The sequence below is a fragment of the Petromyzon marinus genome (assembly GCF_048934315.1).
Source record: "Petromyzon marinus isolate PM22_M1 ecotype Great Lakes invasive population chromosome 80 unlocalized genomic scaffold, UKy_Petmar_22M1.pri1.0 chr80_unloc.2, whole genome shotgun sequence".
In the NCBI taxonomy this organism is placed as follows: Eukaryota; Metazoa; Chordata; class Hyperoartia; order Petromyzontiformes; family Petromyzontidae; genus Petromyzon; species Petromyzon marinus.
In genome coordinates, this window is record NW_027422630.1 from 405,095 (window position 1) to 419,244 (window position 14,150).

At 49.1% G+C, this 14,150-nt stretch overlaps 2 protein-coding genes across 4 annotated transcripts in view; both read left to right on the forward strand.

The window, feature by feature from the left end:
* The window catches only part of GTF2H1 (general transcription factor IIH subunit 1), a 40,227-nt gene extending 34,476 nt beyond the window's left edge, over positions 1 to 5,751 (forward strand). Inside the window, exons 14-16 of one of the 2 annotated variants that reach the window (XR_012931697.1) lie at positions 1,752 to 1,844; positions 4,949 to 5,315; positions 5,629 to 5,751. Coding sequence is in view for 1 of the 2 variants with exons in the window: in XM_076058882.1 (XP_075914997.1) it covers positions 1,752 to 1,844; positions 4,949 to 5,041 (186 nt within the window). In the remaining variant the exon portion in view is untranslated. Of the gene's footprint in view, positions 1 to 1,751; positions 1,845 to 4,948 lie in introns of both variants that reach the window. The other variant, XM_076058882.1, reaches the window with a different exon arrangement.
* A 3,466-nt stretch (positions 5,752 to 9,217) lies between these two features.
* HPS5 (HPS5 biogenesis of lysosomal organelles complex 2 subunit 2) overlaps positions 9,218 to 14,150 on the forward strand; it is a 36,943-nt gene continuing 32,010 nt past the window's right edge. Inside the window, exon 1 of one of the 2 annotated variants that reach the window (XM_076058885.1) lies at positions 9,218 to 10,206. The gene's annotated coding sequence lies outside the window, so the exon portion shown is untranslated. The remainder of the gene's footprint in view (positions 10,207 to 14,150) is intronic. The other variant, XM_076058884.1, reaches the window with a different exon arrangement.

Genomic DNA, 14,150 nt, shown 5'->3' on the forward strand with positions numbered 1-14,150 from the left:
TGATGAGGGTGATGTTTATGATGATGATGATGTTGATGGTGGTGTTGTTGATGATGATGCAGGTGATGAGGGTGATGTTTATGATGATGTTGATGATGATGATGCAGGTGATGAGGGTGATGATGTTGATGATGCAGGTGATGATGTTTATGATGATGATGATGATGCAGGTGATGATGTTTATGATGATGATGATGATGCAGGTGATGATGTTGATGATGAGGGTGTTGTTGTTGATGATGCAGATGATGATGATGGTGTTGATGATGCAGGTGATGATGTTTATGATGATGATGCAGGTGATGATGTTTATGATGATGATGATGATGCAGGTGATGATGTTGATGATTAGGGTGTTGTTGTTGATGATGATGATGCAGATGTTGATGGTGTTGATGATGCAGGTGATGATGTTTATGATGATGATGATGGTGTTGATGATGCAGGTGATGATGTTTATGATGATGATGCAGGTGATGATAATGATGTTGATGATGCAGGTGATGAGGGTGGTGATGTTGATGATGATGATGCAGGTGATGAGGGTGGTGATGATGATGATGATGCAGGTGATGAGGGTGGTGATGTTGATGATGCAGGTGATGAGGGTGGTGATGTTTATGATGCTGATGATGCAGGTGATGATGTTGATGATGATGATGATGCAGGTGATGAGGGTGGTGTTGATGTTTATGTTGATGATGATGCAGGTGATGAGGGTGATGGTGTTGATGATGATGATGATGCAGGTGATGAGGGTGATGTTAATGATGATGATGGTGATGATGTTGATGGTGTTGATGATGATGCAGGTGATGTTGTTTATGTTGATGATGATGCAGGTGATGAGGGTGATGGTGGTGTTGATGGTGTTGATGATGATGATGCAGGTGATGAGGGTGATGTTGATGATGATGTTTATGATGATGATGGTGATGATGATGATGTTGATGGTGTTGATGATGATGATGCAGGTGATGTTTATGATGTTGATGATGATGCAGGTGATGAGGGTGGTGATGTTTATGATGATGATGCAGGTGATGATGTTGATGATGAGGGTGTTGTTGTTGATGATGATGATGCAGATGATGATGATGGTGTTGATGATGCAGGTGATGATGTTTATGATGATGATGATGTTGATGATGCAGGTGATGATGTTTATGATGATGATGATGCAGGTGATGATAATGATGTTGATGATGCAGGTGATGAGGGTGGTGATGATGATGATGCAGGTGATGAGGGTGGTGATGTTGATGATGCAGGTGATGAGGGTGGTGATGATGATGATGATGCAGGTGATGATGTTGATGATGATGGTGATGCAGGTGACGAGGGTGGTGTTGATGTTTATGTTGATGATGATGCAGGTGATGAGGGTGATGGTGGTGTTGATGATGATGATGATGATGCAGGTGATGATGTTGATGGTGTTGATGATGATGCAGGTGATGTTGTTTATGTTGATGATGATGCAGGTGATGAGGGTGATGGTGGTGTTGATGTTGTTTATGTTGATGATGATGCAGGTGATGAGGGTGATGGTGGTGTTGATGGTGTTGATGATGATGATACAGGTGATGAGGGTGATGTTGATGATGATGTTTATGATGATGATGGTGATGATGATGATGTTGATGGTGTTGATGATGATGCAGGTGATGATGATGATGATGCAGGTGATGTTTATGATGTTGATGATGATGCAGGTGATGAGGGTGGTGATGTTTATGATGATGATGCAGGTGATGAGGGTGCGTCTCAGCCTCGAGCGTTTCACCTCCTCGCGGCTCCTCCCCTTCAACGACAAGCTGAGCCGCAATCACGTCAGCACCAACGTAACCATGGTTACCACGCAGTTACCACGCAGTCACCATGGTTACCAGACGGTTACCACGCAGTTACCACGCAGTTTCCATGGTTACCACGCAGTTACCACACAGTCACCACACATTTACCACGCAGTTTCCATGGTTACCACGCAGTTACCACACAGTCACCACACAGTTACCACGCAGTTTCCATGGTTACCACGCAGTTACCACACAGTCACCACACAGTTACCACGCAGTTTCCATGGTTACCACGCAGTTACCACGCAGTTACCATGGTTACCACGGAGTCACTAAGCAGTTTCCATGGTTACCACGCAGTTACCATGGTCGCCATGCTGTTACCATGGTTACCACGCAGTAACCATGGTTACCACGCAGTCACCACGGTCACCACGCAGTCACCATGGTTACTACGCAGTTACCACGCAGTCACCACGGTTACCACACAGTTACCACGCAGTTACCATGGTTACCACACAGTTACCACGCAGGTACCATGGTTACCACGCAGTCACCATGCACAACCACACAGTAACCACGCAGTCATCACGGTTACCACACAGTTACCACACAGTTACCATGGTTACCACACAGTCACCACACAGTCACCACACAGTCACCACGCAGTTACCACGCAGTCACTATGGTTACCACGCAGTTACCACACAGTTACCACACAGTTACCACGCAGTCACCATGGTTACCACGCAGTTACCACGCAGTTACCACACAGTCACCACACAGTTACCACACAGTCACCACACAGTTACCACACAGTCACCACACAGTCACCACACAGTTACCACACAGTCACCACACAGTCACCACACAGTTACCACACAGTCACCACACAGTCACCACACAGTTACCACACAGTCACCACACAGTCACCACACAGTTACCACGGTTACCACGCAGTCACCACAGTTACCACACAGTTACCACGCAGTCACCACGCAGTTACCACACAGTTACCACGCAGTTACCACACAGTCACCACACAGTTACCACAGTCACCACACAGTTACCACGCAGTTACCACACAGTTACCACACAGTTACCACGCAGTTACCACGCAGTTACCACACAGTTACCACACAGTCACCACACAGTCACCACACAGTTACCACACAGTCACCACACAGTCACCACACAGTCACCACACAGTTACCACACAGTCACCACACAGTCACCACACAGTTACCACACAGTCACCACACAGTCACCACACAGTTACCACGGTTACCACGCAGTCACCACAGTTACCACACAGTTACCACGCAGTCACCACGCAGTTACCACACAGTTACCACGCAGTTACCACACAGTCACCACACAGTTACCACAGTCACCACACAGTTACCACGCAGTCACCACACAGTTACCACACAGTTACCACGCAGTTACCACACAGTTACCACGCAGTTACCACACAGTTACCACGCAGTCACCATGGTTACCACACAGTTACCACACAGTTACCACACAGTCACCACACAGTTACCACGCAGTCACCATGGTTACCACACAGTTACCACGCAGTTACCACGCAGTTACCACACAGTTACCACGCGTTGCCGTAGCTACGACATGGTGACCGTGCAGCTCTGAATACCACAGAGTTACTGTGTTAATGCCACGGTTAACCCCTCTGAATACCACACAGTTACCGTGTTAATGCCACGGTTAACCCCTCTGAATACCACAGAGTTACCGTGTTAATGCCACGGTTAACCCCCCTGAACACCACAGAGTTACCGTGCTAATGCCACGGTTAACCCCTCTGAACACCACAGAGTTACCGTGCTAATGCCACGGTTAACCCCTCTGAACACCACAGAGTTACCGTGCTAATGCCACGGTTAACCCCTCTGAATACCACAGAGTTACCGTGTTAATGCCACGGTTAAGCCCTCTGAACACCACAGAGTTACCGTGCTAATGCCACGGTTAACCCCTCTGAACACCACAGAGTTACCATGCTAATGCCACGGTTAACCCCCCTGAACACCACACAGTTACCGTGTTAATGCCACGGTTAACCCCTCTGAACACCACAGAGTTACCGTGGTAATGCCACTGTTAACCCCTCTGAACACCACAGAGTTACCGTGCTAATGCCACGGTTAACCCCTCTGAACACCACAGAGTTACCGTGCTAATGCCACGGTTAACCCCCCTGAACACCACACAGTTACCGTGTTAATGCCACGGTTAACCCCTCTGAACACCACAGAGTTACCGTGGTAATGCCACTGTTAACCCCTCTGAATACCACAGAGTTACCGTGCTAATGCCACGGTTAACCCCTCTGAACACCACAGAGTTACCGTGTTAATGTCACGGTTAACCCCTCTGAACACCGCAGAGTTACCGTGTTAATGCCACGGTTAACCCCTCTGAACACCACAGAGTTACCGTGCTAATGCCACGGTTAACCCCTCTGAACACCACAGAGTTACCGTGTTAATGCCACAGTTAACCCCTCTGAACACCACAGAGTTACCGTGCTAATGCCACGGTTAACCCCCCTGAACACCACAGAGTTACCGTGCTAATGCCACGGTTAACCCCTCTGAACACCACAGAGTTACCGTGTTAATGCCACGGTTAACCCCTCTGAATACCACACAGTTACCGTGCTAATGCCACGGTTAACCCCTCTGAACACCACAGAGTTACCGTGTTAATGCCACAGTTAACCCCTCTGAACACCACAGAGTTACCGTGCTAATGCCACGGTTAACCCCCCTGAACACCACAGAGTTACCGTGCTAATGCCACGGTTAACCCCTCTGAACACCACAGAGTTACCGTGTTAATGCCACGGTTAACCCCTCTGAATACCACACAGTTACCGTGCTAATGCCACGGTTAACCCCTCTGAACACCACAGAGTTACCGTGTTAATGCCACGGTTAAGCCCTCTGAATACCACACAGTTACCGTGTTAATGCCACGGTTAACCCCTCTGAATACCACAGAGTTACCGTGTTAATGCCACGGTTAACCCCTCTGAACACCACAGTTACCGTGTTAATGCCACGGTTAACCCCCCTGAACACCACAGAGTTACCGTGCTAATGCCACGGTTAACCCTCCCCCAGGTGACCTCTCACCTCCTGGAGATGCTGGATGCTGCCTACAGCAAACTCAGCTCCTGGCAGTCGCGGCAGCAGCACGGCCGCCAGCGGCCATGACGGTGATCAGGGTGGCGGCCATGACGGTGATCAGGGTGGCGGCCATGACGGTGATCAAGATGGCGGCCATGACGGTGATCAGGGTGGCGGCCAAGACGGTGATCAGTCGGCGGCCATGACGGTCATCAGGGTGGCGGCCATGACGGTGATCAGGGTGGCGGCCATGACGGTGATCGGGGTGGCGGCCATGACGGTGATCGGGGTGGCGGCCATGACGGTGATCGGGGTGGCGGCCATGACGGTGATCGGGGTGGCGGCCATGACGGTGATCAGGGTGGCGGCCATGACGGTGATCGGGGTGGCGGCTATGACGGTGATCGGGGTGGCGGCCATGACGGTGATCGGGTGGCGGCCATGACGGTGATCGGGATGGCGGCCATGACGGTGATCGGGTGGCGGCCATGACGGTGATCAGGTGGCAGCCATGACAGTGATCAGGGTGATCGGTGGGCGGCCATGACGGTGATCAGTGGGCGGCCATGACGGTGATCAGGATGGCGGCCATGACGGTGATCAGTGGGCGGCCATGACGGTGATCAGGATGGCGGCCCTGACGGTGATCAGTGGGCGGCCATGACGGTGATCAGGTGTCGTTATTGGCGGCCATGCCAGTTCCATCGGCTCTTTCCCTCCCGTCGACTGACTAGCGAGATGGCTGTGAGACGATGTTAATGTAACGAGAATAAATCAACAACATCCGTGAGCATTCACAGCCTGTGCCTTGGTGAGTGTTAGTGCACTGTCGTTTGTGTGTGGGGGGTGTGTGTGGGTGTGTGTGGGTGTGGGGGTGTGGGGAGTGTGGGAGGTGTGTGTGTGGGTGTGTGTGGCGGTGTGGGTGGGTGTGTGTGGGTGTGTGTGGGGGTGTGTGGGAGTGTGTGGGGGTTTGTGTGTGTGTCGGTGTGTGGGGGTGTGTGTGGGGTGTGTGTGTGGGGGTGTGTGTGTGGGGGTGTGTGTGGGGGGTGTGGGGAGTGTGGGGGTGTGTGTGTGGGGGTGTGTGGGGGGTGTGTGTGGGGGTGTGGGTGTGTGTGGGGGTGTGGGTGTGTGTGGGGGGTTGTGTGTGGGTGTGTGTGGGGGTGTGTGGGTGTGTGTGGGGGGTCTGGGGAGTGTGGGAGGTGTGGGTGTGTGTGTGTGGGGGGTGTGTGTGGGGGGTGGGTGTGTGTGGGGGTGTGTGTGGGGTGTGTGTGGGGGTGTGTGGGGGTGTGTAGGGGTGTGTGTGGGGTGTGTGTGGGGTGTGGGTGGGTGTGTGTGGGGGTGTGTGTGGGGGGTGTATGTGGGGGTGTGTGTGGGGTGTGTGTGGGGGTGCGTGGGGGTGTGTGGGAGGGGTTTCAGGAAAGGGCGGTCCTGCACAGATGCAATACTTTCTGTCCGTCTGCTACAGCAGAGGTGTAGGGAATTCCAACAAGACCTACATCTCTGCTTTATTGACCTGGTCAAGGCCTATGATACCATCAGTAGGCCTGGGCTTTGGGTTGTTCTTCGTGCTTTTGGAGTCCCTGACCCTCTGCTCACGATCATTAAGGACCTTCATGATGGTGAGCGGGCCCAGGTAAAACTGCATGGCCGGGAGTCAGAGTCATTCCCTGTACACCTTGGGGTGCGAGAGGGATGTCCTCTGGCTCCCACATTATTTAACATCTATTTTGATCACGTAGTTTGTGAAGCCTTCAATAGCTGTACCGGGGGAATCTCCATATGGTACAGATATAATGGGAGGCTGATTGATGCCCGGGTGCGGTCAAGGGATGGCTCCCTATTGCTCAACCACGTTATGTATGCTGATGACTTGGTAATAGCTGCTCAGTCAGAGGAGGAGTTGGAGACGCTGCTGCTGAGACTGGAGCGTGCCACTAAGAGGTGGGGCCTTACCATCAGCCCCACCAAAACTAAGCACCTGCCTGGGTATTTTGTACCATCGGACAATTCACCCCCACAAATCCCAATCGGTGATGGGGCAGATGTGGAGAGAGTGGAGAGTTTCCCATACCTGGGCAGTGTGCTTATGACCGGCTCCAATTTAACAACAAAGGTCTCACTCCGAATCAGTCGAGCGGCAATATCTTTTCATCGGTTGCGTAACGCTGTGTGGAAGCTACCTGGTCTGTCGCTCCGCACTAAGCTTCAGGTCTTCTCGGCCACGGTCATTCCTTCCCTTCTCTACGCTTGCGAAACGTGGACCCCCCTAATGGAGCATCTTCGCCGGTTGGAACATTTAGGCTGGCCTGCCTACGATCCATCCTGGGTTTAACCAGACTGGATTGTGTGAGGAGCTCACAAATCCTTGAAAGATCTGGGCAAGGTCCCATCGGTGAGTTCCTCCGGCGGGCAAGGCTGCGTTGGCTGGGTCATGTAGCCCGCATGCCCAGCCACCGCATGCCGAAACTACTACACAACTACCACAACAACTACCACTACTACACAACTCCCACAACAACTATCACTACAAAACTACTACACAACTACCACAACAACTACCACTACTACTACCACTACTACAACTACCACTACTACACAACTACCACAACAACTACCACTACTACACAACTACCACAACAACTACCACTACTACACAACTAGTACCACTACTACACAACTACCACAACAACTACCACTACCACAACAACTACCACTACTACACAACTACCACAACTACTACCACTACTACACAACTACCACAACTACTACCACTACTACCACTACTACACAACTACCACAACAACTACACTACTACACAAATACCACAACAACTACCACAACTACTACACAACTACCACAACAACTACCACAACAACTACCATAACTACACAACTACCACAACAACTACCACAACTACCACAACAACTACATTACTACACAACTACCACAACTACTACCACTACTACCACTACTACACAACTACCACAACTACACTACTACACAACTACCACAACTACCACAACAACTACCACAACAACTACACTACTACACAACTACCACAACAACTATCACTACTAAACTACTACACAACTACCATTACTAAACTACTACACAACTACCACAACAACTACCACAACAACTACACTACTACACAACTACCACAACAACTACCACAACTACTACACAACTACCACAACAACTACCACAACTACTACACAACTACACAACTACCACTATTACACAACTACTACGACACAACTACACCCACTACGAGATATACTGTTGTAGCAGCGTGGTGATATTTTAACCAAATAATTAATTAGTTAACAATTAAGACGCTGTGCTAATCCACTGCCTCTGCCTCTCCCTCAATGTAACTCTCCCTTAACTCTCCCTAAACGCTCCATTTAACTCTCCCTTAACTCCATTTAACTCTTCCTTAACTCTCCCTTAACTCTCCCTAAACTCTCCATTTAACTCTCCCTTAACTCTCCATTTAACTCTCCCTTAACTCTCCCTCACACTCTCCATTTAACTCTCCATTTAACTCTCCCTTAACTCTCCATTTAACTCTCCCTTTAACTCTCCATTTAACTCTCCCTTAACTCTCCCTCACACTCTCCATTTAACTCTCCATTTAACTCTCCATTTGACTCTCCATTTAACTCTCCCTCACACTCTCCATTGAACTCTCCATTTAACTCCCTTAACTCTCCGTTAACTCTCCATTTAACTCTCCCTTAACTCTCTCCATTTAACTCTCCCTTAACTCTCCCTTTAACTGTCCCTTAACTCTCCATTTAACTCTCCCTCACACTCTCCATTTAACTCTCCCTTTAACTCTCCATTTAACTCTCCCTTAACTCTCCCTTAACTCTCCATTTAACTCTCCCTTAACTCTCTCCATTTAACTCTCCCTTAACTCTCCCTTTAACTGTCCCTTAACTCTCCATTTAACTCTCCCTCACACTCTCCATTTAACTCTCCCTTTAACTCTCCATTTAACTCTCCCTTAACTCTCCCTTAACTCTCCATTTAACTCTCCCTTAACTCTCCATTTAACTCTCCATTTAACTCTCCCTCACACTCTCCATTTAACTCTCCATTTAACTCTCCTTTAACTCTCCCTTTAACTCTCCCTTAACTCTCCCTTAACTCTCCCTTTAACTCTCCTTTAACTCTCCATTTAACTCTCCCTTTAACTCTCCCTTAACTCTCCCTTAACTCTCCATTTAACTCTCCCTTTAACTCTCCCTCACACTCTCCATTTAACTCTCCCTTTAACTCTCCCTCACACTCTCCATTTAACTCTCCCTTTAACTCTCCATTTAACTCTCCATTTAACTCTCCCTTTAACTCTCCATTTAACTCTCCCTTTAACTCTCCCTTTAACTCTCCCTTTAACTCTCCCTTTAACTCTCCATTTAACTCTCCCTTTAACTCTCCATTTAACTCTCCCTTTAACTCTCCATTTAACTCTCCCTTTAACTCTCCCTTTAACTCTCCATTTAATTCTCCCTCGCACTCTCCATTTAACTCTCCTTTAACTCTCCATTTAACTCTCCCTTTAACTCTCCCTCACACTCTCCATTTAACTCTCCATTTAACTCTCCCTTTAACTCTCCATTTAACTCTCCATTTAACTCTCCCTTTAACTCTCCATTTAACTCTCCATTTAACTCTCCCTTTAACTCTCCATTTAACTCTCCATTTAACTCTCCCTTTAACTCTTCCTTTAACTCTCCATTTAACTCTCCCTTTAACTCTCCATTTAACTCTCCCTCACACTCTGCATTTAACTCTCCCTCACACTCTCCCTTTAACTCTCCATTTAACTCTCCCTTTAACTCTTCCTTTAACTCTCCCTTTAACTCTCCATTTAACTCTCCCTTTAACTCTCCATTTAACTCTCCATTTAACTCTCCCTTTACCTCTCCATTTAACTCTCCATTTAACTCTCCCTTTAACTCTTCCTTTAACTCTCCATTTAACTCTCCCTTTAACTCTCCATTTAACTCTCCATTTAACTCTCCCTTTAACTCTCCATTTAACTCTCCCTCACACTCTCCCTTTAACTCTCCCTTTAACTCTCCCTTTAACTCTCCCTCACACTCTCCATTTAACTCTCCCTTTAACTCTCCCTTTAACTCTCCATTTAACTCTCCCTATAACTCTCCATTTAACTCTCCCTTTAACTCTCCCTTTAACTCGCGTCGCAGTGCCGCGTCTCCACCGTCGATACAGTACGTACAGTAAGTACACTTACAGTACACATACAGTGCGCGGCGCGCTTACAGTGCACGTACAGTGCGCGGACTCTACAGTGCGTGTACAGTGCGCGGGCTCTACAGTGCGCGTACAGTGCGCGGACTCTACAGTGTGTGCACTGTTCGTGCACTCTGCAGTGTGTGTACAGTGCGTGGGCTCTACAGTAGGCGCACAGTGCGTGGGCTGTACAGTGCGCTACAGTGCGTGTACAGTGCGTGGGCTCTACAGTAGGCGTACAGTGCGCGGGTCGCCACTCCCCACAGAGGCGTGCGAGTCACGGGGTCGTGGGGCTGTCGATTTCAACTTTCAGTGTCGCTCGCGACTTACAAAGCTGCCGCTGTCATCATCATCATCGTCTTCGTCTTCATCATCATCATCGTCTTCGTCATCATCATCATCATCGTCTTCGTCATCATCGTCATCATCATCGTCTTCATCATCATCGTCGTCTTCATCGTCTTCATCATCATCGCCGTCTTCGTCTCCGCTGCTGCTGTACGCGTGGTAACGCTCCGATCGTTTAGATTACAATGCCCGTTTTGTGCTCTCACTTTAATCCTCTAATTGCTGGATCCCCGCCGTCGATTTTAAATGTTTACGGGCTGACGAGAGATGTTGACTACCTCGCCCGGTACACAGGAGGTCCTGACTAGAGATGTTGACTACCTCGCCTGGTCTACAGGAGGTCCTGACTAGAGATGTTGACTACCTCGCCTGGCCTACAGGAGGTCGTGGGTCCTGACGAGAGATGTTGACTACCTCGCCTGGTCTACAGGAGGTCGTGGGTCCTGACGAGAGATGTTGACTACCTCGCCTGGTCTACAGGAGGTCGTGGGTCCTGACTAGAGATGTTGACTACCTCGCCTGGTCTACAGGAGGTCGTGGGTCCTGACGAGAGATGTTGACTACCTCGCCTGGTATACAGGAGTAGTAGTGGTAGTAGTAGTGGCAGTAGTAGTGGTAGTAGTGGTGGTAATAGTGGTAGTAGTGGTAGTAGTGGTGGTAGTGGTGGTAGTAGTGGCAGTAGTAATAGTGGTAGTAGTAGTGGTAGTAGTAGTGGTTGTAGTAGTAGTGGTAGTAGTGGTTGTAGTAGTAGTGGTGGTAATAGTGGTAGTAGTGGTTGTAGTAGTAGTGGTAGTAGTAGTGGTGGTAGTGGTAGTAGTGGCAGTAGTGGTAGTAGTAGTGGTAGTAGTGGTAATAGTAGTGGTTGTAGTAGTAGTTGTTGTAGTAGTGGTAGTAGTAGTAGTGGTAGTAATAGTGGTAGTAGTGGTAGTAGTGGTGGTAGTAGTAGTGGTAGTAGTAGTGGTAATAGTAGTAGTGGTAGTGGTAATTGTGGTAGTAATAGCGGTAGTAGTAGTGGTAATAGTGGTAGTAGTGGTAGTAGTAATAGTGGTAATAGTAGTAGTAGTGGTAGTAGTTGGTAGTAATAGTAGTAGTAGTAGTGGTAGTAGTGGTAGTAGTATTGGTAGTAGTAGTAGTGGTGGTAATAGTGGTAGTAGTAGTGGTAGTAGTAGTAGTGGTACTAGTGGTTGTAGTAGTGGCGGTAGTAGTGGTAGTAGTAGTGGTGGTAGTGGTAGTAGTGGTAGTAGTAGTGGTAGTAGTGGTAGTAGTAGTGGTAGTAGTAGTAGTGGTAATAGTGGTAGTAGTAGTGGTAATAGTAGTAGTGGTAGTAGTGGTAGTAGTAGTGGTAATAGTGGTAGTAGTAGTGGTAATAGTGGTAGTAGTAGTGATAGTAGTGGTAGTAGTAGTAGTGGTGGTAATAGTGGTAGTAGTAGTGGTAGTAGTAGTGGTTGTAGTGGTGGTAATAGTGGTAGTAGTGGTAGTAATAGTGGTAGTAGTAGTTGTAGTAGTGATAGTGGTAGTAGTAGTTAGTGGTAGTAGTAGTGGTAGTTGTAGTAGTGATAGTAGTGGTAGTAGTAGTGGTAGTAGTAGTGGTAGTAGTAGTGGTAATAGTGGTAGTGGTAATAGTGGTAGTAGTAGTGGTAGTAGTAGTGGTAGTAGTAATAGTGGTAATAGTGGTAGTAGTGGTAGTAGTTGGTAGTAATAGTAGTAGTAGTGGTAGTAGTGGTGGTAATAGTGGTAGTAGTGGTAGTGGTAGTAGTAGTGGTAATAGTGGTAGTAGTAGTGGTAGTAGTAGTGGTAGTAGTAGCAGTGGTAGTAGTGGTGGTAATAGTGGTAGTAGTGGTAGTAGTAGTGGTAATAGTGGTAGTGGTAGTAGTAGTGGTAATAGTGGTAGTAGTAGTAGTTGTAGTAGTGATAGTAGTGGTAGTAGTGGTAGTAGTAGTGGTAGTAGTAATAGTGGTAGTAGTGGTGGTAATAGTGGTAGTAGTGGTAGTAGTAGTGGTAGTAGTGGTAATAGTGGTAGTAGTGGTAGTAGTAGTTAGTGCTAGTAGTAGTTGTAGTAGTGGTAGTAGTAGTTGTAGTAGTGGTAATAGTGGTAGTAGTGGTAGTAGTAGTGGCAGCGGTTAGCGCTTCACTGCACTACAAACCCAGCAGAGACCCAAGTTGGTTTCCTGCTCATGGCCACCACCGCCGATACACCCGGTGATCACGGCCACCGCGATCACCGATACACACGGTGATCGCGGTGATCTGAACCAGTCCCTGGGCCTCACATGAGTAGCTGGTGTAGCGGTGGTGTGCCATAAACATCGCCACTGGGGAGACAAAGGCGGCCGGGCATGGTGCTGGTCACCTCTACCCCCTCTTATTCTACAGATTTCAGGTATGGGCACGGGGGTTAGAAAGTTACAACAACAACCGCCATTCGCCGCTAAGTGGCGGTGACTTCACCACGACGCTTGTGCCAGGCTAGGTGCACTTTGAGGCCACGTGAAGTGTCGAACGCCCGCTGGCAGGAGGTTACGGCGCAGACCCAGGTGCCACGGGTCGACTGACTGAGATGAGTGGCTGATGCACCACCTGTGCCTCCTACTGTGCCAACCTGTTGTGCTTTAGCCACCCGGCGCTCCGCTCGTTGTGAGCGTCGCTCCTCCGCCCTCCGTTGTTGTTGGAGGGCGACTGCCTTCAACTGCCCAGTAGCGTCCTTCACGAGCCTCGTCCACAGAGGCCGATCTTGACACCGCTGGTACCAGTCATCGGCAAGTCCACTCAGCTCCACGTCCTCCTGTACCACATCACTCCATCTCTTCTCTAGCCCGTGCCGCGCTTATTTATGCCCCCTCTATCCGGCCGAACAAAAGCTGTTTCGGCATGCGGTGGCTGGGCATGCTGGCTACATGACCCAGCCAACGCAGCCTTGCCCGCCGGAGGAGCTCACCGATGGGACCGTGCCCAGATCTTTCAAGGATTTGTGAGCTCCTCGCACAATCCAGCCTGGTCAAATCCAGGATGGATCGTAGGCAGGCCAGCCTAAATGTTTCTAATCGGCGAAGATGTTCCATTAGAGGGGTCCACGTTTCGCAAGCGAGAAGACCTGAAGCTTAGTCCGGAGCGACAGACCAGGTAGCTTCCACACAGCGTTACGCAACCGATGAAAAGATATTGCCGCTCGACTGATTCGGAGTGAGACCTCTGCTGTTAAACCAGAGCCATTCATGAGCACACTGCCCAGGTATGGGAAACTCTCCACTATCACCAATTGGGAGTTGTGGGGGTGGAGTGTCCGATGGTACAAAATACCCAGGCAGGTGCTTAGTTTTGGTGGTGCTGATGGTAAGGCCCCATCTCTTAGTGGCACGCTCCAGTCTCAGCAGCAGCGTCTCCAACTCCTCCTCTGAGTGAGCAGCAATCACCAGACCATCAGCATACATAACGTGGTTGAGCAATAGGAAGCCATCCCTTGACCGCACCGGGGCATCGATCAGCCTCCCATTGTATCTGTACCAGATGGAGATTCCCCCAGTAGAGCTATTGAAGGCTTCACGAACTATCTGGTTGAAATAGAGGACATCCATGTCACTCCCGG